The sequence below is a fragment of the Ursus maritimus genome, unplaced genomic scaffold, assembly GCF_017311325.1.
Source record: "Ursus maritimus isolate PB19 unplaced genomic scaffold, ASM1731132v1 scaffold_14, whole genome shotgun sequence".
NCBI classification, from domain to species: domain Eukaryota; kingdom Metazoa; phylum Chordata; class Mammalia; order Carnivora; family Ursidae; genus Ursus; species Ursus maritimus.
In genome coordinates, this window is record NW_024423786.1 from 33,553,837 (window position 1) to 33,578,488 (window position 24,652).

General features: G+C 40.4%; 1 protein-coding gene across 1 annotated transcript in view; it reads left to right on the forward strand.

The window, feature by feature from the left end:
* Window positions 1-4,741: 4,741 nt before the first annotated feature.
* The window catches only part of ERC2 (ELKS/RAB6-interacting/CAST family member 2), a 674,422-nt gene continuing 654,511 nt past the window's right edge, over window positions 4,742-24,652 (forward strand). The window contains exon 1 of the mRNA XM_040628134.1: window positions 4,742-5,398. Within this exon, the coding sequence (XP_040484068.1) occupies window positions 4,742-5,398 (657 nt within the window). The remainder of the gene's footprint in view (window positions 5,399-24,652) is intronic.

The following is a 24,652-nucleotide window of genomic DNA, read 5'->3' on the forward strand; positions in this document are numbered from 1 at the left end:
CTATATAGAATATAATAACTAATTTTATTGTCTAAAATTATACACACACACACACACTTCAAAGGGATTGGAAGCAACAACATCATCTTATTAACAGATATTGCCTATTGGTGCCAGGATTGGGAGTGCTTTCGTTTTCTTCTGTATGCGTATCTGTATTTTAAAAATTTTCTATAATCATCTATCAGTTGCTTTAACAATTAAGGAAACTGATAATTTCTTGGGCCAATTAGAAAGTCTTTAACAAATTTCAAAGCTTGGAAACATATATGTTATATTTCGTGATCCCAATGCCAAAAATTAGAACCACTAGCCAAAATTAGAACCAATTAGCCAAAAACTTATAACCACTTTGACACTTAAATATATCTTTTGAATAATCCCTGCCATAGAAAAAAAAATTCAAAAGAACAATAGCAAGCTATTTATAGATGACAAGAGTTCTTTTTTTTTTTTTTTTTAAAGATTTTATTTATTTATGTGACAGAGAGACAGCCAGAGAGAGAGGGAACACAGCAGGCGAGTGAGAGAGGAAGAAGCAGGCTCCCAGCAGAGGAGCCTGATGTGGGACTCGATCCCGGAACGCCGGGATCACGCCCTGAGCCGAAGGCAGACGCTTTAACGACTGCGCCACCCAGGCGCCCCGATGACAAGAGTTCTATACCTAAAATCCTGGAATATGCAGCCAATTTGTATGATCCTGTGTACATTCATCAGAAAATATGATTTGAAGATAAGTGAACATTTAATACAAAAAGGCAAAGTAAACACAAAGAGAGTAGAAATTATTATTAGGGATAAAGAGATACTGATGAAATGGAAGATAGAATGTAGTAAAATATCACTAAAACAAAAATTGTATCTTTAAGACACTAAAAAAGTAGACAAACATTTGTCATATAGTCATCAAGAGAAATAGAAAAATACAAACAACATTAGGAATGAGATGGGGACATAACTGGAGATTTTTAACATTTTAAGGAAAAGTTAAACAAAACAATACCAGTAAGGCTGAAAAATCTGGATGGAATGGACTGTTGCTTAAGAAACATTTTAATGAACATTGATACAAAATAGGTAACAAACCTGAATAGATCATTAACATAGTGAAAAATTAAAAGGTAACCAACAACCAAGCCCATTTAGTTTATGGGTGTGTTCTTCAAAACGTTTCAAGGTAGAGAAGTTGCTTATTATGCTAACTGTTCCAGAAAATGTGAAAAATGTAAAGTTTCTCAGTCCATTCCATGACACCAACATAAACCGGATACTACACCTAAAAAGAGACCCCAAGGAAGCTGGGAGCCATTGTCGACATGTATTGCTCTTTAATAAACATTGTTTCAAATAAGTTACTATATCTCTGTATATAGTATGTTATCTATGTGTTCTGTGTGTGTTTCCAAAATGATCAGACCCGCTTTTTGTTGGTTACTGCAATTTTCCAGCGCCTTTTACCAGCAAGGCTGGTAAAATCACCAAAGAGGAAATCTGTGTGGATATACATTTTATTTTGGATTGGGACCTCCAACCTAGCTAGAGACCTCAGAAATGTTTGTCGCTAGACACAAGAGAAGACAGGGAAGGACAAGTTAGATTTCATCACTTCCAGGAGGACAACTCTACCAGTGGTGGCTCTGCTGGAACCTAGATTCCTAGATTCTAAGCATAGACAAAATAACAAATTCATTTAGCTGTTGGAATTATAGAAGGGAAAAATATATTTTCTTATGTTCATAGCGATGAACACCTATATTAAGAAAAAAGAAGGATGTCATATAAACAACCTAACTTTACACCTTGAGGGACTAGAGAAAGAAGAATAAACTAAGCCCAAAGTTAGTACAAGGAAGAAAATAAAGATCACAGCAGAAATAAATGAAATAGAGACTAAAAAGACAATAGAAAATAGAGACTAAAAAGACAATAGAAAAGATCTTTTTTATAGAAAATTTCACACATGCAAATAAACAAATGGAAGAAATGAAAACCCCTTGGAATCCCACACATTTTGATGTGTGCTCTACCAGTTTTCTCTGGAAGTTAGTGTGTGTGTATGTGTATTTTATAATGTAAGCCATAAAAATGTTTTGTAGTCTGTTCCCCCAACCCTGCCCTGACTAGTATGTCATGAATATCTTTCCATCTCATTAACTATTCATGTTATGTTCACATTATTCTATCTACTCTCTTTCTCTGTTATCATTTATGTAACTGAAGCCTATCGTTGGAACTGTTGATTTGCCTTTTCTACAGAACAGATTATCATGCAAAAATTTTAGATACAAAATGATTTTTGTATATTTTCAAGTAAAACAAAATAAAGCTCTGAGCAACATAAACATTTGAGACTAAGTTCCTTAGTTAGAAACAGGAGTATAATTCTTTGTAGGGACTTTTTAGGGAAAGGAGGAGCCTTTAGGGAAAATATTTCTTTATACTGTATATGAGGACTCTTTAGGGTATAAATCCCAAGTAGAGTTGAATGTAATGAAAAAAGAAACTTATGAACGAATGTATCCATTGTCTGTTCCTGCAGTAGTGCTGTGGAACATCTGGTTGCAAAACACCAGGGACATAGTAAGAAGTATTTGTTTAGTCCGTTAGTGTATGGGGCTCGTTGGATGTCAGCTGGACTTGCTCATGTGTCTGGTCAGCTGCTGGTTGGCTAGACAGCTCTGCTGATCTTGACTGGGCTTGCTCAAATGTCTTGGGCTTGGTTGGCTGTTGGCTAGGACACCTTGACTCTATTTCATATTTTGTATCTTCCAGCAAGCTAGACTGGGCATATTCTAATTACTATTGCAGAGGAAAATGAGCAAGAGAGTAGATACACAAAGGCTACTTTAGGCCTTTGCTTCCTTCACATATACTACTACCTTATTGGCTGATGCAAATCATATGATTGAACTTGGAGTCAGATTGGGAGGGCACTGCCAAGGACACAGGTGCAGGAAGTAGTAAAGAATTGGGGCCATTAATTCAGTCAGTCTACCTGGCATGTGTAACTAAAATGGCCTGGGGTAGATGTATCTTCAATGATTGCTGGATCCAGGGTATCAAGTGATGTCAGTTGGTTGGATTTCATGCTATCTAAAGTTTGGCTCTGGGGCACCTGGGTGGCTCAGTCGGTGAAGCCATCACCTTCGGCTCAGGTCATGATCCCAGGGTCCTGGCATCCAGCCCTGAGTTGGGCTCCCTGCTCAGCAGGGAGTCTGCTTCTCCCTTTCCTTCTGCCTGCCGCTCCCCTTGCTTGTGCTCTCTTTCTCTGTCAAATAAATAAATAAAATCTTAAAAAAAAAATTTGGCTCTGCTTTCCTTTGCATTAGCTTCACTCCCAAGGCTGCCGTTTCCATATGGTAGTCCTCAGAAACTCCCTCTCAGAAGCAAGCAATTCTAGCTGAAAAAGAGCTTATCGTTCCCAGTTGTTCCAGCTAATGCATGGTATAAATCTTTTTGGGCCAATGTGGGTCACATGCCCATCCCTAACCTAAGGTCAATCAGCTAGTCAGTGTTAGAGTAGAAATTTGAACCTTGGTTTGCCCTTCTCCAAAATCTGTGATCTTAGTGTCTGAAAGGTGAAGAAAAATAAAGTACACTAAACATATCCTCAGAGAAAGAGCAGGCGGCTGTGATGAACCACAATGAGGCCATTTGGGTCCTAACACTGAAGGGATAATCACAACCCTGTAGCCCAGCTACATAAAATTCTGCAACAAAGTACTTGAGTGACCATGACAGGGAGCTTCTACTACTTTTCTCCAGAGGGTATGGGACCAGGAACTCTAACGTGGTGTACTGTTCCCTTGTGCCATTTCTCTTCAGGTGTGGATTACTGTGGAGTAAATATTTAGGCCAACCAAAATGGAAAAGAAGTCCCAAAACACCAGCCTGAAAGAAGTGTGTGAAGGGAGAAGAAGACAGAATTACCATTTTCTCTGGAAATAGCATTTAGGATCTGGCTAGATGTATAGGAGTCTTGATGGTCGAGCCACCTTTTTTTCTTCTAGCTCCAAAATGACCGATAGGTTCCAACTCCTGAGTCAATGCGAGTCAACAGTATTATTTTGAGAAGAGTTCCTACCTTAGCGGAAATGAGGACTGTGGTGGAGTTGTGATGTCTGGAATGTTACAGGAGGGGGAGGTAACAACATGCTTGACTGTTATTTGATATCCTAGGAAGCAAAAGCTTCTCAGGGTCACTATCAAGCCACTTGTGTATGGGGGTCATGCCCCCAGGATGGAGTATTTTATAGCTAAGTTCGCTATGATGAGGAATTCTATGGTGAAATTTTCTGGAGGTCCCAACTGTCACTTAGCACGAACCAAAATGCAGAGCTTCATTTTCCTGAGGAAAAATGAGCTGCTTCTTTGCTCTGAGAACTTTTGAGCTTGCTTGGGAGCAGGTTGGGGGAAATACACAAAATGTTTACATATAGTAAGTAAAGTTTGGGGCTACTTTTTTAAAAAATGAATATGGGTGTGACTATTGTTCATGTATTTATCATCATCATCATTGATCTATCAATATATTTTTAAAAATATAGTCAGAATTCTAAGGAAGTTTGTTTTTGATTATCTTTTTTTTTCTTTTCTCATTTTTCAGATCTCTGGAATCATTTTCTGGTACAGACTGTGAAAAGAATGCATTGAAAATTCTCCCAATAGTGGAAATACTGACTTAACCCCCAACTTAGTATAGCATTCCTTCTCTTTAGTAGCACCTCATAATAGAAGAAAAATGTATGGAAGTGCAAGAACAATCACCAATCTGGAAGGTAGTCCTTCCAGATCTCCTCGTTTGCCAAGGTCTCCTCGTTTGGGCCACAGAAGAACAAGCAGTGGGGGAGGTGGAGGAACAGGCAAGACACTGTCTATGGAGAACATCCAGTCCCTTAATGCAGCCTATGCTACGTCTGGACCTATGTATCTGAGTGATCATGAGGGGGTGGCTTCGACAACTTACCCAAAGGGCACCATGACTCTGGGAAGGGCCACAAATCGAGCTGTATATGGAGGCCGAGTCACAGCCATGGGGAGTAGTCCCAATATTGCTTCTGCTGGACTTTCCCACACAGATGTTCTTTCATACACAGATCAACATGGTGGTCTGACTAGCTCATCCCATCATCACCACCACCAGGTCCCTTCCATGTTGAGGCAGGTAAGGGATAGCACAATGTTAGACCTTCAAGCCCAGCTCAAGGAACTTCAGAGAGAGAATGACCTCCTCCGGAAAGAACTAGACATCAAGGACAGCAAGTTAGGATCTTCCATGAATAGTATCAAGACCTTCTGGAGTCCTGAGCTCAAAAAGGAGAGAGTCTTGAGGAAAGAAGAGGCAGCCCGAATGTCTGTCCTCAAGGAGCAGATGAGGGTTTCCCATGAAGAAAATCAGGTAGGTTATGACTCATCTCAGTGTTTTTCAGCCTTGGCTTGTCACTGAGTAGTTGATACTTTGCATATGGCACCACGACCTGCGCAGAATAAAGTTTGGCATCATCAAGAAAGCTATGGTTTAGTATGTGTTTGACTTGGAGACTATAAAAGTTCATAAGCAATACGAAATTATAACTTGTGATCTTATTTTACAATAACTTTTTCACACTGTTTCAGAAGAGGGGGAATCATTCTTTATTGCCTAACTTTTATACTTGGTTATTTTTTTTCTTTTTCAGCAGTAACAACAGCATCTCAGATGTACTTCCCTATGCATCGAAGAGGAAAATGTTAATTTTTCCAAGAGTAGACACTTTAACAGCAACATTTAGAGAGCCACATTTGGCTGGTGAATTGATTTATTTTTGAAGTCAGAGCAACTTTATTTCTTTCTAGAACGAGTGGAGTTTATTCTCTAAACAACAAACCAAATAACATTAATTAACACTGGGTGGAATGGGTTTGATGTCATGTTGGAGCAACACAAAAAGTTGCAACCTGGTCTTTCCTTTATCCATTCATATTAAATAAGCATGTACTATGTGCAAGGCACCTTCTTACTCCTCTTTGATCTATCATCCATGTTATAGCAAGATTGGTTTTCCCAGTGTCTACTTGCAGTTATACCATTTCTCTGCTTTAAAGCCCTCAATAATTACTTACTGCCTTCAGAGTGAATTCTGCCTCTTTGGCTGAGCCGACAGCACCTTCATTGGGAAGGCCTGAGCCCGCCTTTCCAGCCTTATCTCATACCCCCTCCCTGCGCATCTCCTATGCTACCTGCATTCCCACTTGGTAATTCCTGCACATACTGAGGGTTTCCCCCCTTCAGTCCTTTGCTTTTTCTGTTCCCTTTCCCTAGTGGCCTTCTCAGCACCCCCTTTCCCTGCCTCTTCCCTTTCAGAGTTGGCCAGTCTCCATTTCCAAATCCTACCTATTCTGTGGGGTTCATTTATCTGCTGCTGTTTTCATAAGGGCTTTGGAGTCTGACATGCCTGGGTTTAAATCCCAGCTTCACCTCTTATGAGTAGTGAGATAAGTGCTATGAGATGGGGAATAGAGAGTTCTGTGCCATTTGGAGGGAAAATTTCCAGATATCATTTAACTTTCTGTAGAAATTAGCGATAATTCTAACTGGGCTGAACTAGTGATTCTTTGATAATTGGTCTTGATGTTGGCCTCACAAAGCTCTCTGCCTATCTTGGGTTTATCTGCGGCCCTCCTATCTGTTTCCCTGGATACCACCCCTTGGAGTCCAAGTATCTTTAGAAGTATTTCTGATCTGTATGAGAATCTGCTTTTCGTTCTGCTTCTATGTGTAGAAAGCAATCACCTTATCCTTTCGACTATCTGACAGAGCCTTTGCTGGTTTTCAGATGTGGAAATGTGATTTTTAGTTGGAACAGAAAGTTTTGTTCTTCAGTCCTAAATCAAATTAATGCTCTTCACTATCATTTGCTTTTTTCCCCTGACTTTGCTGGTTCATGATGTCCTTGTGAACCTGTTACTGCTATGTGTATTTCCCTGGCTCTGTGCTGGTTTTCTTTTTTAGTTGTTTTGGAGAATGGTTACAGCCGTTTAGGAATGAGGCAAGTAGCGACAAAAAAGTTTGAAAGCCATTCTTTAAACTGTCAGCTCCAAAATTACTTTTATCTTATGTTGCTATCATTAAATTCTTTTTTGAGCATAGACTCTCACTTATACATGTATATTTACTTATAAATTACATGATGTGCTATTATGTCAATGTATTATGTGTCTTTTCTGAATTCACACAGAATTAAATATGGAACTGACAAAATAAAATAAATAGTATATTAAGGTATATTTTAATGACACACAAAACCTTCTTGCTGTTGTAAAAACATTTAAAAACCCCTTGTCTATTTCATAAGGGTTAGTTCAGTTTAAAGTAGGAAATATCCATAATTCTACTTAACTGTCTCATGTTGCCATAAGCCAGAAATAAGGGAATACTTGAGGGTGCTCCCAGTACCCCTTCCTAGTTCTGGAAAATACTATGATCACAGTCTGTCTTGGGTACTATGGGTGCCCTATGACCATGTGACGTATGACCCAGTAAAGGTCCAGTATTAATCTGTGTATTAAATATAAGTAAAATGTAATTATTTTCTTTTTTAGGTTAAAAAATGTAAAAGGTGGAAGAAGCATGGAGAGTTTGAAAAGTCAATTTACTTGCAGTATGAGGTAGTATTACAATAGAAAGATTGACAAAAAGCAAGTTATATTTTAAAAATTTGAAGTGCCTCTCCTTCTCCTGTGGGAATTATGTCAGGATCTGTTTTAGGGGTATATGTGTACCTGTTGGTCAAGGTAGGGTAGAGCCTGCTGCAGCAATCAAATCTCAGTGGCTTAACTCATCAAGGTTCCCTTCTTATTCACCAGAAGTAGGTGAGGTGACTCTCCAGGGCAGCCCTCCTCCAGGCAGTGACTCAGGATCCAGACTTTCTGCATCTTGGCACAAGGCTTCAGGAATTGCTACACCAGAGGAAGGGGGTGTGTGGAGATGGCATGTTGGCTCCTCAATTCCTTGGGCTGGAAATGACACAATTGCAAGGGGTTGGGAGGTATAGTATAGTCCTCTCCTCTTTCCAGGAAGGAGAGTAAGATATGAAGGAGCGCTAGAAAGTTCTACCGGTGGGGTTTTTGTGTTTCTCAAAAAGTGGAGCTAGATGAAATAAAGCCTGGGGAACAATCCAGACTCCTGCTGTTGCTACTGTTTCTATTATTACTGCTTCTGCTACCAATAGGCATTTGTTGGGGGCTTACTATGTGCCAGGCATTGTTCTTGGAGCTTTGTGTACGTTTTCCTATTTACTGTTTGCATCAGTCACCTGGGGTAGGTGCTAGACTTTTTCTTGTTTTACGGATGAAAAATTAATGTAGAGAGAATAAGCAGCTTGCCCAAGTTCACACAGCTAGTTAATGAGAGAGCTGGGCTTTAAGGCTTTGGTCTAGTTCATGCTAATGTCTAGGACTTAAATTTATGTTCACCAACTCCTTATAGGATCACTGAGCTGTGAATGTAATCTTAGTATAATGGGAAGATCATATATGTTAGATGAGAAAAATGACTAGTTCTGATAGAATGATTAAGAATGTGATTTAGTTTAATTGGGATTTTTATTCTTAATTAGGAATTTATTTCTTTTTCCCAGAAGTGGCTTTTTGTGCTGTTTAGAGTTTCTACCATTTACCATAACTGACGATAATTTCCCTTTAGAGGAAGAAATCATGGAAAAGTTTTCTATATGGAAGAAAATAATCTAAAGGAGATGAGGGACATTTAACTGTGGGTTCTTACGCACAACAACCAGAGACTGCATCGACAAATGTACCAGTGTGTATGTGGATAATTAGCAGTTCCCTAACCTAAATCCAGGTGATCTAAAACAATTTATACTATGTGAATACAAATAGGAAGCAGATCCATCATAGGGTGGAGGTCAGGAAGCTCACATGCTCTTGTATATGAAATTCATGGTTCTGTGTATTTAATGCTCACTAATACGAACCTTTCATCCTTATGTGAAGTGTTGAGGAGGGCAACCACTCATCAATTCTTTTGCGGTATATTTTGAAGTTGTAGTGATTCTGTCCAAGGGAGCTGAACCCAACTCCAAATCTAAGGGAGGATGTTGAACACCCTTCCTGTGTTATAGGAAGTGTAGGACTATTTGGAACCTTGGAGGCAATCGGTAGGGGGCTATGACCAAATTTCTTATGTGCAAAGAATAGATACTCAGATTCCTAGATGGATATTCCAGACTCCCCACTCCTATCCCCCAGATTCTCTCCAAGGCTCTACTTCTCAGCCACGTAGATCTACATGAATAGAAATACATTTGGGGCCACTAAGAGTTGTGGTATTGGCATTTGGAATCACTGGATGCATGGACGCACGGTTACCCTTATGTTACCACTTGTGCTTTTTGCTTCATGATGTACTTTCTTGAATGGAAGAAGAGGGTGGTGAAATATTATAGACAGCTAATTCTTTGGAATGGTGTGAACCCATAGCCCATGCTTTCAATGTCACACCTGTAGACTACTTTGGGGAGAGGTGAGAAGAAAAGATTCAGAGTGGATGTTTGGCTGCCAAGAGGCAGCGCCCTTATTATTTGTAATAGCCTATGGAGTCGGGGTGGATGTTGGGGGCAGGAGAATGCAACTACTGGAAAGTGAAGTGACCTAATTTCCTCTAAAAGTTTATAGGATTGTCTTTTCTTTATAGCTCCATTCTATTTACCTGCATGATAGAGATCAGAGAGGGAAGACATGGTAGAGAAGAAATTTTCAGAAAGTTCATAAGGACTTATGTCTTGCAGTTTGATGCATATAAGTTATTGACTTTTCATATTCCTGGATTTTTTGGGTAATTATTAACTTTATATTTCTAATAGATAACTTTTTCCAAATTTGATGTGTATTAAGCAGTTTGAGACATTTTCCTAACTTGTGCATGGCTAGCCAAGGATCTGCATGAATATAAATAGCATCACACACTGGGAGATTGTACTCGATCTAATATTTACCCATCTTGTGCATGCAGAAGTGGGACAAGGTCACTGGGAAACGTAACCTAAGAAGTGTAAGTAAACCTGCCTGGGGAGTTTTATGGCTTTGAAGCAATGGTTATGTGATCATTTCTATTTCTGGCTTAACACAATAGGAAATAATCTACTCTAAATCAATATTAGTACGGGTTTTTGATGAGTTTTTTAGCTAGTTTCAACGTATGATTTATTGGTTCTCATTTTGAGCCTGTAACTTGAACAAGTTGAGATGGGTCACATTTCTATGTTTCTTTTATCATTGTTTTTTGTTTCATTTGATTAATGCTAGGGCCATTTCAACAGGGGTCATTAAAATCTGTTCTAAAATACTCATGTCACTGGGAGTGTCCAGATATGAAGAGCTGTACCAGTGGGAAGTGGGTGATAGAATTCATTCTGTCTCCTGTGAGGAAGGTGGCGAGGTAGCTGTGATGTGAAGAGGGTGTCCACTAACTGTTAAATGCAGCTGCAGTCACCTTGAGTACTGGGTGTTTGTGAAATCAGTGGCTCAGCCTTGGAGTGTCCAGATCCATCCAGTTTGTCGATGGGACTTAACGTATATTCACTACTCAGATAGACCTGTTTTATCCCTGTGCCTCCTTTCAGACTCCATTCCTTCTGCTACTCTGAATCGGAGATCATGGATCCCTCAAAGTCAGTTTTCCAGAGTGTTTCCAGGGAAACGACACTTTCCAGAGGGGATTTTCCAGTTAAATAAACTTGAGACATGACATACTAGACACTCCTATCCTGGAAATCCATAATGCATATATTATGGGTTGAATTATGTTCCCCCCAAAAAGATATGTTGGAATCTTAATCCCCTATAACTCAGCATGTGATTTTATTTGGAGATAAGGTCTTTTTAGAGGTAATCAAGTTAAAATGAGGTCATTTGGGTGGGCGCTAACCCAATATGTCTGATGTCCTTATCAAAAGGGGAAATTTGGACACAGACATAAACATGTACAGAGAGAAGACCATGTGAAGAGACAGGGAGAAGATGGCTATCTACAATCCAAGGAAAGATGCCTGGATTCTTCGCTCACAGTCCTCGGAAGGAAGCAATCCTGGTGACACCTTGATCTTGATCTTCTAGTCTCCAGAACTGTGAGACAATAAATTTCTGTTGTTTAAGCCCCCAAGTTTGTGATACTTTGTTATGGCAGCCCTAACAAACTCATAAAACATATCAGCATGTGAAATAAAATGCTCTAACTCTTGCAGTTAAAAAAATCTATTAAGGGGGCCCCTGGGTGGCTCAGTCGATCGAGCAGTTGAGTGTCCGACTCTTGATTTCGGCTCAGGTCCTGATCTTGGGGTCATTGAGATTGAACCCCACATCAGGCTCCATGCTCAGTGGGGAGTCTGCTTGAGATTCTTTCTCTGCCCCATCCCCCCTAAAATAAATTTTAAAAAAGGAAAAAAAATTATTAAGTTTGCTTAACCCCGGCAAAGACCATGAAACTTTACCTTAAACCAAGCATCTGTATATTGAGCAGCTATTGCTGCAGTGATGCTGTGTAACAAGCCATTCTGAAACCTATTGGCTTAAAAAGATAAGCATTTACCTCTTCCTTATGTATCTGCAGATTGGGCACAACTTAGTTGGGCAGGGCTGGAGTTGGGACACCAGGCTCTAGGCTGAAAGTTGGCTTCAAATATGTTCTACATGTGTCCACATTCTCCTTGGGACAGAAGCTATTCAAGAATTCATCTTATGGTGGATCATAGATGCCAAGAGTCCAGCCAAACCACACAGACACTTTTAAAGCCTCTGCTTATATCAAGTCAACTAACATTGTATTGCCTGAAGCATGTTACATGGCCAAGCCCAAAGTCAGTGGGGTCAGGGGAATGTACTTCCTGCCAAGTCATATATATATACATATGAAAAATATATATATATGTCCTTCATATATATATATATATATACACACACACACACACACACATATATATATATGTATGTATGTATGTATAGTGTATATGTATGTTATTATATATATTGTTTAATATATATTTTAAATAATCTTATTTGTCATTACTATAAATATTCTTAGAACTAAGGGAATAAAGGGCACACTTTGGAAAAGACTGCTTCAGGAGTAGCTCTGGAAGCAAGATATTAAAGTGTGAGAGCTGTGAAGGTAGATGAGCACTTTCAGTGTCATCAAAGGTTCCTTCAGTGGTTGGGCCTTCCAGAGTGTCTTAGTGATCCCTGTTTAATGGCTCAGCATCAGGCTTCTCTCTTTCTGCCTCCTGTAACTGGCCAATGAAACATAATTGGGAGGTTCTGGGAAAGCTTTTGTGTTCCTGATAAAAAGAGTAAATGTCACCAGCAATGCTCCTTCCCCCTTCTTCCTGTCTTGAGTGTTGATTTGTTGCCTGGAGCTGTGTCAGCTGTGTAGTAACCATGAAAGAAAGGCCATGCCAAGCATAGAAACTATGTCCTGCCATCTCTGAGCACTTGCAACAGCACCCACAGTGGCTGGCCTCCAGACCTCTAGTCATGTGAGAAAATAACCGCTAGCAGTTTAAGTCACTGTTGGTTGGGTTTCTATTACTTGCAGCTCAATACCTTCCTAACCGATAAAATAAAAAATTATTAATGCATAACTATTATTCATAATAATTATCAGTCATAATAACCAGAAAAATAGGTGCATTTCAGTGAGGTGAATTGAGATCTTAAGGGACCTCACACATTAGAATGAAGAAACCTACTTATTAATTGTATTGGGCAACACTCCAAAGTAGTGACGCAAAAGCTCCTCAGTGCCTGTGTAGGTAAGAAAGGGGGACTTATTAGTTCCTGTAATGAAATTGCAGAAAGGCTCAGACATGGAGCTTGGGGTTGAGTAGATCCAGTGCCTCAAACTGTAGCAGGATTTGTTCTCTCTCCATTGTTCATCTCTGATATCTACCTCTTGATATCTTGATATCTACCTCTATCTTGTGTAAGCTTCATTTTTGTCCTTCATGTGGTGGGTGGTCTTGACTGCCAGTACCCCAGGGTCATAAATGAAGTGTTAAGAGATCCCTATGTCTTCACTTCCCATTTGGAAAATTATTAAAGGACTTTGGTCTTCCCTTGGTCATATCCTGCCTCCAGGACTTGGTGAGTGTGTATGGCTGCAGCAAGGGGCAGGTATGTGAGAAGGGGTAGGTATGTGAGAAGGGGTTACTGTGACTGGTGACCCCTGTAGACTGCAGGCATTGGGAGAGGGGCAGTTCTTTATAGGAACTGAGATGAAGGACAAAGGGATGCTGTAGGACAAAAGCAGATGTTCATTGCACTGACTTGAACTGGCCTTAGTCACCTTCGTTCTTCAAATATCTTAATGGTTCATAAATCGTATTAAGAGACTGAGGGGTGCCTGGGTGACTCAGTCGGTTAAGTGTCTGACTCTTGACTTCTGCTCAGGTCATAATCTCAGGGTCGTGGGATTGAGCCCTGTGTTGGGCTCCCCACTCAGGGGGGAGTCTGCTTGTGATTCTCTCCCTCTCTCTTCCTCTGCCCCTCCCCCACTGTGTTCTCTCTCTCTCTCTCTCTCTCTCTCTCTCAAGTTAATGAATAAATCTTAAAAAAAAAGAGACCTGAGAAATTAAGAAGTCAATCAAATGTCATATAAGTATATAACTTTTGTCATTTTAACTGTGATTTAAAGTATGTGTGTTTATGTATGCTTTCCCAAATGTTACATAGGCACTCAGATTTAGATGGAACCGGATAATATAAACCAGTTTAGTACCACAGCATAATTTGAATTTTAGAAGGACATGTCCTGAATTTTAGGAGGACAACAACAAAAAAAGTTCACCTTCCTCATCTTGAAATAGTCTTCCTCAGCTCTTCAGAGAACTGTAGCTTTTGTTTACCTTTCCAGAAAGGTGGAAAAACTTTGGTCCAGACTTAGGCAATGACCTACTTAGACTGAAACCACAATTTTAAATGGCTTTCATGGGTATGTGAAAACTTCCTTTCCTTTGGTTCTGAAGATAGATGAGATGGCACAGAGCCAACAGTTGATTTCTTTGTTTGCTAGAATGTAGGAGAATGATTTGAAGTGAACTACACACATCTTTGTCACAGATGTCAGCTGGTTTTTGCCTCAGTAATCTCTTGCAGTCAGCCCTAGGATCAGCCATGTGTACTGCATTAGTAGCCTTAAAGATTTCTATTCCCAGGTTTTATTTTATGAAAGACTTGGCTAATGGGGGGAGGAATATAAACATTCCTGTATGCTGGACCTTGGGGGAGCTAAATGACTTCCATCTTCCATTTTCTCTCTGGATCACTTTATTTTGGCGATGGGATAGCAACAGCACACAAGCAACTAAAGAAAACATTTTGGAATATTTCAATGGATAGATTATTTTAGTCTCACTTTTGCCAAGGCACTTTTTTTGAAACCAAGCTCCAAGGAGGGAAGGCAGAGGGACTGGTCACCCTCAAAACATTCACTGCCCAATAAAATTCCCCGTAGACAACATCCTGAGAGGATTTTAAGAAGCAAGTCTATGTCAACAGGAGAAAAGTTAACGGAGTGATTATCGGCCGAAGCAGATGGGGTGGGTTCTGAACCTAGCCTCCTCTGGCCAGAGTGCAATTTCAGTTTCTATAATTAGTTGCAGGTGGAGCTCTTATGTTGTTGTTTTGGAGTCCACTGACATCTGTGTGCAAATTCCCACCACCCCCAGTTGGCATTTGGACTCAGTAAGTGGTTTTGGCTTTGCAGGAATATAGAAAATTGTAAATCTATTTCACACACACACACACACACACACACACACACACACTACACACACATAGATAAAGCTGCTCTAAAGGTCAGGTTCTGAAAGCTGTGGAAAGCATTTTCAAAAGTTTGGGAAGTAGGTTTTAGGCAGAGTGTGGGCATGTAGCCAAGAGCTAGGGCAGCTTGACAAACAGAATTCTGGCACGTGCGATTTCTTCTCTGTTGCTCTGCGAAGCCAGCGTTTGATTATATCTTGGAAGTGATGTGCAGCCATTTTGTTTTCAGTGGGAACATTCTGGAGAGAAAAAGTACAGCTACTTCCTGTCTTATAAACCCATGGCTGGGCTTGTACTGTCTGGTTTGACTGTGTACACTGCTCAAGTTAACTTACTTGTTCTCAGGGGAGAGCAATTTGCCTCCCAAGGGACATTTGGCAATGTCTGGAGACATTTTTGGTTGTCACTACTGGAAGAGGTGACATCCAGTGGGTAGAGGCCAGGGATGTTGCTAAACAGCTCAAAGTGCATAGAGTTGAGACCTAAAAGAATGTCAATAGCTACAATGATGAGAAACCCAGAGTTAATTGGATGATTACAGTATCTTCGTTTTTCTTAATACTTTGCCTACACTCAATTCTTTCACTTTGTGAAGTGATCAAAATGTATGTATTTATGCAAAAATATTCATATAAAAGGTAAAACCTGATCCAACATTGTGTGGGAGAGAATTAATTGTGAATGATGTCTTTTTTTTTTTTTTTTTTAAATATTGACCTGGACTAGTAAGCATGAATCTTCAAGTACCTTGGTTCTTTTAGAGGTAGACATTTGGGAAATAGAAATTAATCTTTTAAGGAAATAGACAGCCCTTTAAGGAACTGAAACTTTTTTTTTTTTAAGGGAGAGAGAAGTGGGGAGGGACAGAAGAAGAGGGAGAGAGAGAATCTTAATCAGACTCCATACCCAATGCAGAGCTGGACACAGGGCTCGATTTCACAATCCCGAGATCGTGACCTGAGCTGAAATCAAGAGTTGGACATTTTAACCAACTAAGCCACCGGGCACCCTGAAATCTATTTTTTAAACCATCATTTCTTTATACCTTACTAGGTTTTTATGGTGTTTTTTGACAATGTCTGATGTTGATCTTGACAAGGAAAGGGAGAGAGAATAAGCATTTTTGAGCTCCTACTATGTACCAGGAATTTACTAGTTACTTTCCATGTGTGTGAGCTCAACAGCCCTGCAAAACACGTGGCATCTCCATTTTATAGACGAGAAACAAGACAGATTAAATGGCCTGCTGGAGGTCTCACCGTTAGGTAGAGCTGGAATTTGAATCTGAGGTATGCTTAGCTTCAAAAGTGTGTTCTTTCTATTGTCTTAAAGGGAAAAACAACAGATTTGCTTGAAAACCAGGGAATTTGGTGTGGAAATGGAAGCTCTAATACAGAGTGGAAGCAGGAATGTGCTGCTTGACAGTATCTTAAGGATGCTGTCAAGAAGTTATGCAGGAAGGACAGAAAGCCAGAACAAGGAAGGGAGCATGTTGTCAAGAGCAACAGAGAAGAGGGGGCAAGCAGGAAGAAGCAAATGCATTCTTGTCAATTACATGTGCAGAGGTGAATGCCAGAAGAAAACTCCTATCTTGGAAACCCACCCAGAAGGATGGGAGGAAGCAACTCCAAGGACTGGCTGAAAAATTAAAACTGCAGGTGGCAGAAGAATGAGAATGATTATCTCTCAGAATGCTCATTAAAGTTCTGGCAGATCTGTTCAGGTGGTTATGACTTGGACAAATTCACTGGGTCCATAAGGGCAGGGCTTCAGGAATGGGGAAGTTCTTTATTATGGGTTATTGTACTCCAGTGAGGATGGTCTCATTAATCCAGTTAAAATTCTACCTGAACTTGCCTCTATCTACAGGAATCTCAAGGTACATGGACAGTTTCCTGACCCCGAGTCCCCTTAACTGGAGCTCTCAGTATCCTTTTCAGGTGGTTTCTCACCTCACGGGAATGGTCACACCTATTCAGAATTTGTCTTTGGATTGTTCCCAGTCTTGTGTCTCAAGGTTCGATCTTCCCTTCTTGGTCCCAGCATTCCTGGTTTCCACTTCTCCCAGCAACTTTCCCCTATGAAACCTCTTCGTTGTCCTCTTTGAGAATCCAGCTCATTTTTTACTAATTGACTCAGTCACCACTTATTTAAGGGAAAATGTAGTTGCAAGTAGCAGAGGCCCATTCAAACATGTTGAAAGGGAAAAGAAGGGATTTACTAGGAATGTCCAAGAGTTCTTTTCAGACCCTAAGTGTAGATAGGGCAACCAGGTGTCCTGGGGGCTTGGAATAAAGTTAGTTGGAAAATAATCAGGAATAAAAGGATAAAGTCAGTTTCTCACTATTTTTATCTCATGTGTCTCTTTCTTAATATCTGTTTTTATATGCTGCTTATGAAAAAGTGGCCACTCAAGGAAAGCATCTTCTCCATTTAAGTGCTTAACAGAGACTGCCTAGAGTTTCTTGGTTTCAATTTCAAATTCAGAGAACCAAAAATCTGATTGGCCCAGCTTGAATCCAGAATTTGTGCTAGCTTTGGCCAAGAGAGTCATGAGAACCATACTCAGTAGAGCTATGGAAAGACTCTCTCTAAGAAAGGGGGATGATGGGTAGATTCTTAAGGAGGGAGCATGAGGATAAGGTGGTAAGGAGGAAAGGACAGCCCTTACTGGGAAATACCTCTGTGCAACACATAAATGGGAGCTTACCTTATTTCAGTTTTTAAGAAGACCATGACCAAAGAAAGTTAACTACTATCACCTCTGTCTGTGGACAGCTGTTTCAACAGCAACATCAGTAGCCTTTTGGGATCTCCTAACCTTCACACCCACATTGTTAATACCTACCTCTGATTATGTCCACTGGAGAAATTCCAGACGTGGAATTAACTGACACCAGGATCAATTCATACTGTCTTGTCTTAGTGGACCCATGTGGTTTCTTTATGTAATGTCAGATCACATCCTCTATGGAACTTTAAAAAATTCTCCACTTTTCATAAACTCTTTTAGTCTTTTGGAGAATTGGGTCTCCAAAGTGGATGAGACTGTGATGCCAGTTATAAACTTTTAGAACTAGGCGTGTTATAATCTGGCATCTTCTATTTTAAGTTACAACAGTTAGCTTGAGTTCTAAAAAGTATTGTCTCCTGAGCATATATTATCTAAAAAGGAATTAAAAAAAATTAAAATTCACTGATTCGTCCCTTGGATGAGCTTTCTGAAATATCCATGTAAAATAATATAAAAGTTCCCAAGGAATTTTAGAACCAGAGAAATAAGTAAATATATGAGATGGAGAATTGGACAGTGCACATGATGACCAAATTTAGAAATTGCTCAAATTTAGAAATGTAGCAAATAATAAAGTTTGCTTTCTCAAATTTTTTAAACTTCTGCTTGTGGTTTTTAACTTTGGGGAGCCATGTACTCTTCTAGAAGCCAATGAAAACTTTTACATCTTCTTTAGAAAAATGTGCATAACCTGAATTGTGCACAGCATTTCACTTCCTTATCCCCACTCTGAACCCCAAGGGCATCTGAAGATATATAGGTCAAACCTCTGTCTAGATATTGCTATTTAATATTATGTATTGCACATGTATTAGAAATAAGTAGTTCCTGGTAGCTAATGAAATGAATGAGCTCTTGGTAATGTGAGACATGTCTTCAGTTCACTGCTCTTCAATCTTTGGTGAGAAGTAGGGGACATGTGCCAGGATTTTGATGATAGTTAAAGGGTGTGTACATTAGTAGGGTGGAAACTGATATGGACAGCACCACATTCACTAAACATATTTAAGTACAATATCCTAGAGGTGATATATTTTAGTCCACACTCAGAAATAAGTTATCCTAGAAGAGTTTGCATGGTGTTGGGTGTCTACTGAAATATATGTTTACATATTTTCATTAAGAACTTTTGGTTCATTATGTTTGTTTTGGGGTGCCAAAATTCCCAGTTCACTGCAGATAATTCTATTTCACTTTTTTTGTGATTAGAAGTAAAACGGAACACTGAAAACTAAATTATGCTGTAGGCATTTGTGATAGTGCAAGGAAAAAAAGAGTTTTGGAAGTTACCAAGTAAGGGTAATTGGGTACCTACTGTGTTCCCAGTAACAGGCTAAGGACTGAAGAGGACTCTAAAGTGTAAGACACCCTTACTGTCTTATGAAAATCATTAGAGACCCATTTTTTTTTCCTATGTAGAACATAACTATGGAACATAGCAATGATGTACCTTGACAGTTTACTCTACCTTGGAACTTTACTTCAGCATGAAATTTGGGCTAGGGAAGGAAGCTTCTTGCTCAATTCTCTTTCTGAGAAGAGCCCTTGATGTGAGCTTTCTCTTATGTAGAAGCCTAGCCAGAGTCCGGGAGAGTGGGCACAGCATCTTTCCAACACCCAGATAGTATAGGGCTTCTGGAAAGGGTTGGGGAGGGGGAGTTGGAGAAAGTCTGGGCTCCTGCCTTTCTCAGGCAAGCATGTGAATCTGTGAATCACTTTCCCATCTAGCACACCCACCTGACTACAATATGTTCCCTTGATAAGAATAAAAATGATCAGTATAGCTTGTAAAGCACTTCCTACGTATACCCTAAATGAAATAATGATATTTCAAACACTGTGCTGATGGGCTCACATATGGTATCTCATTTCATCCTCATGATGACCCTTTGAAGTAGGTACTGTTAATAATATCACTATTTCGGGATGCTTGGGTGGCTCAGTAGGTTAAGCATCTGTCTTCAGCTCAGGTCATGATCCCCGGGTCCTGGGACTGAGTCCTGCATTGGGCTCCTTGCTCAGTGGGGAGCCTGCTTCTCTCTCTGCCTGCCACTCCCCTTGCTTGTGCTCTCTCTCTCTCTGACAAATAAATAAATAAATAAAATCATTTTAAAAAATCACTATTTCATTTGTGAGTAAGGCAAGTCTAGAAGAGAGATCACTTGTCCAAGGTTACAGTTAGTAAGTGGCAGAGCTGCAGTTGAGCCCAGCCAGACTAACTCCAAATTTGGTCTCCAGTTAGTCAGCCCTGACTGTAGTATGGAGTAGCCAGCCGTGTGTACACAAGGTGATCTTAGGACAGGTGTGGACTCTTCATTACACAACTTGGAAGCCCAAGTCACTGGGCTTTACAATGAGAAAGTCATTGCCTTTCCAAATCTCATGTAGTACTTCTGATGAACTTCAGTGAGAAAGTCTCAACTTGGTACCAGTCCTGATCCACTTCTTAATACCATTAGGTATTTCCTGCCCTTACTGTAGGATGTGGAGTGACATTCCTTTTTTTTTTTTTTTTAAGATTTTATTTATTTATTCGACAGAGACAGAGACAGCCAGCGAGACAGGGAACACAGCAGGGGGAGTGGGAGAGGAAGAAGCAGGCTCCCAGCAGAGGAGCCCGACGTGGGGCTCTATCCCAGAACACTGGGATCACGCCCTGAGCCGAAGGCAGACGCTTAACCACTGTGCCACCCAGGCGCCCCTGGAGTGACATTCCTAAATGATGCTTTTATTGTCATCTGGCAGCCCCAATTTTACCCTTTGTATCTGATATGCTGTCTGTTTAGAGTTTCTGTGAGCAGACTGGTAACGTGGCCTTAGTGGGGCCTGCCTTCTTGGGTCTTGCTTGACTGTCTTTGACAGTGGTTGAGAGTACCAGCTTTGGAGGTGGATTGCTTGGTTTCCATTTCCAATTGTGGGACATCAGGCAACTTTATCTTTCTGAAACTGCTTCCCCACTTGTGAAATAAGTGTAATAATAGTACCTGCTTTAGGGGTAAATTTACTGCTAGTGGAGTAAATTTAATAGGACTTAAGTTTAATTGGATTAAATGAGGGAGTTCATGTAAAAAATATTTAGTACCATGCCAACATGAGTAAATGTCCAAATAATAGATAATGATGATAACCATGAGGGAAACCAGTCTGAGGACAAAGGCATCACATGGGGAAGTAGCGTGCTAAAAGAATGCCAGAGAAATGGTATCAGAGCCATATCGGAAGATTGCCCCATCTCTGATTTTCCTGCACTATGTCTAAGCCAGTTTGAGTTCAGGCTTTGTTACTAATAGCCCAATGCATCTTGACTGATAGAGCCATGAATATTCAGGGCTCTCTGTTTAGAAGTTTTATGGTTACAAAAATGAGGAAGTCCCAGCTCCTGCCATGAGAAACTAGTCTAGCAGAGAAAATGCTGTACTCATAAAAACCTGTAAAAAAAGACCTGTAAAAAAAGGGAAGAAATTTGTCCCTGCCATTAAAAAATATAATTAACTTGATTTAGGAGCCCAGAGAAGGAAGAGATGAAGGAAGACTATATAGTGAAGGTGGCATTAGAGATAGTCCCTGAGGAAGGACAACTATTCAAAATGGTAGGTGGGAGAAAGGGTTGGTCATAGGGGATCCAAATTCTTAATGAATGGAATGGCCAAGAAAAACTAGATAACTAGCGCTTTATTTTATAAAGCATAGATATGGAGGTAGGGCAAAAGTAGTGGCCCAAGTATTGCACTTCTATCTAGAGAGGAGAAGGAGAATTTGGCCCTTGGAGATTACTTTTTTAATTTTTCTGAATTAAGAGATGTTACTATGGTGCATAATATGTACAGAGACATATGTTGGGAGAAACTGTATTTTGTTTCTATGATTTTTCCTATATGTTCCTAGCTCTGTGAAATCCTCTGGGACTGCCACGGCGCAGCAGATGGATGACTTTAAGAGCTCCTCTGTCAATATGCTGAAGGCCAAAAGGGAAAGGTGCTTTTGAACCTAGCAGAAGCTATGGATCTGTTGGGTTGAGAATAGCTTAATTTTCCTTGGCTTAATTCTTTGACATCCCTTTTCTATTATTAGTGTGTGTGTGTGTGTGTGTGTGTGTGTGTGTGTAGAGAAAGAGAGAGAGAGAGAGAGAGAGAGAGAGAGAGAGATGCCATCTCCAAAATGTCATTGTTGGATGTGTAAGTATTGTTATATGCCAAGAAATACCATATCACAATTTTGGGAACAGTTTTGTTCTTGTTGTTGTCCTGTTCTTAGGGGAGAGAGTTTTCTTTTTCTTTTTTTATTATATTATGTTAGTCACCACACAGTACATCCCTGGTTTCTGATGTAAAGTTCGATGATTCATTAGTTGCGTATAACACCCAGTGCATCATGTAATACGTGCCCTCCTTACTACCCATCACCAGCCTATCCCATTCCCCCACCTCCCTCCCCTCTGAAGCCCTCAGTTTGTTTCTCAGAGTCCATAGTCTCTCATGCTTCATTCCCCCTTCTGATTACCCCCTTTCTTTATCCCTCTCTTCCCCTACTGATCTTCCTAGTTCTTATGTTCCATAGATGAGAGAAATCATATGATAATTGTCTTTCTCTGCTTGACTTATTTCACTTAGCATTATCTCCTCCAGTGCCATCCATGTTGCAGCAAATGTTGAGAACTTGTTCTTTCTGATAGCTGAGTAATATTCCATTGTATATATGGACCACATCTTCTTAATCCAGTCATCTGTTGAAGGGCATCTCGGTTCCTTCCACGATTTAGCTATTGTGGACAATGCTGCTATGGACATTGGGGTGCATATGGTCCTTCTCTTCACTACGTCTGTATCTTTGGGGTAAATACCCAGTAGTGCAATGGTTGGGTCATAGGGTAGCTCAATTTTTAACTTTTTAAGAGACCTCCACACTGTTTTCCAGAGTGGCTTACCAACTTGCATTCCCACCAACAATGTAGGAGGGATCCCCTTGGGGAGAGAGTTTTCTTGACCGAGGTATTGACCCCTTTAGCTGAATCCAAGCCAGATCATGTTTTGCAGATGGCTGCTCTGGAAAATTTTGGGCCATAGCCAGACTTTTCTCATTCTTAAAAAAAAAAAAGAAAAAAGAAAAAAAAGAGGAATCATATTACATTTTTCTGGTAGGCTGAATTGAAATATTTTCTGCAGCATGAGATGGAAACTGTAAATTTTTGTATCACTATAGGGAATAATAGAGAAAAAAGATGAGGATGACTTCCCAGTAAAAGCTGTTGTCTGAACCCTCAGGAAAGGCAAACTCTCAAGTTGCCCAAAAAAGGTCACATGGCTTCCAGGTCTAGATAATTCCGCACATTAATCCAACCAGCTAGAAACCTGAGGACCCATAGGAGATGTTTGATTGATTGATTTTTGTAAACTTTGGCCTGTTTTGCTAATCTTTGTCTACTGAATCCATCTGCTGCATAATCTTTGGCCAACTAAAACTCGTACAATGATACTTCAGCAGTTTGTACCACAGGAATGGTCTCTCAGACAAAGTTCTTTAACCCAAATCTCTCCATTGACCTTAGATGTGTTTACCCATTTTCCACTAGAGGTGTCACTGGTGTCCCCCAAAAGGGTCAAGCAAGATGACGACTGAATGGCTGAAATGGGTCAAGTCAACAAATATGGAACATGTACCATGTGCTGGGCTAGGTGCTGAGTGTATAGTAATAGACAAAAATTCCTGCTGGTATGCAGCTTCCATTCTAGTGCGAGAAACAAAAAGAGTCAAGTTTTGGGCTTGAGCCATTGGGAAGACTGAGGCCAAACAGGCTTAGTATGTGGGGAGATCAGGAGTTTGTTCTTTGATCATGTTTTGTTGCAAAGCCTCATTCATCCAAGTGGTGATGCTAAGTAGGGATGTGGGTTTGGTGGAATTGGCTGTCTTGTGGCCTCTGCCAGAACATTATGGAGGTGGTGAGAGTAGGTATTGGGCTGCAGTGGGTTAGAAGTGGTAATGTTGATTTTTATATTCTTTCTGCAGGGAGCTTGGCTTTGGAAAGTGGTAACTGGAGGAGATGCAGAGTTTGGTGAATCTCCTTTTACCAATATGGGACACATTACAATTCAGGGAATGGGCCAGTAGAGAAAGGTTTATTGGTGAAACAAAGTCTGAAAGGGGAGGGAGAAGATGAGTTCAGCTGTGGGTGGGTGGTGACGTTTCCTCCTCCAGGGAGGAGGTGGTCAGGAAAGGTCCAGATAAAGAGACAGTAGGTGTGGAGTAAAAGAACATTAAACTTACAGAGATTGCTTGGTTTAATGAAAAGAGAAAGCTTCAGACTAGGAATTAACTTACATTTCACTTTGATGCCAAATAGGATGTGATGTTGGCCAAATCACCTCCTCTCCCTGAGTCCCAGTTTTCCCTGTTGCATCACTATACTGAATAAAATGGTCTCAAAGGCTCATGTTAGGTAAAACATGCCACAGGTCTAAGCTAAATTTTCAGGGAAATTAGGAGTGCCACGGTGGCAAAAGAATCATGTGTGCAATTTGATGGGGGCATGTGGCTAGGATAAGGCAGGTGTGGTTAGAATAGACAAAAGAAGGGGCGCCTGGGTGGTGCAGTCAGTGAAGCGTCCAACCCTTGGTTTTGGCTCAGGTCATGATCAATCTCAGGGTCGTGAGATTGAGCCCCACATTGGGCTCCATGCTCAGTGGGGAGTCTGCTTGAGATTCTCTATCTCCCTTTCTCTCCCTCTGCTCCTCTCTCCTGCGCTCTCTCTCAATAAATGGGTGACTCTTTAAAAAAAAAGAGAAATAGGCAAAGGAAGATGTGTTGGTGGTCAGTATGATGTGTTGGTGGTTTTATTCAGGTGCTGCTGATGAGGCAATTTGCTTGCTGTGGGATGACACAGCAAGCCCAATACTCTGCTGGGTGGAGACAGGAGCCACCGGCATGTCCCAGGAGACATTTTACAAGTAAAGGCTAATTTTACTTTTGCTGTTGATGGCATTTCTCAGCTATACTAATTACCATCCTGATAGAAATGCTGCAGAAATATACCCTGAGCTCCCAAGAGTG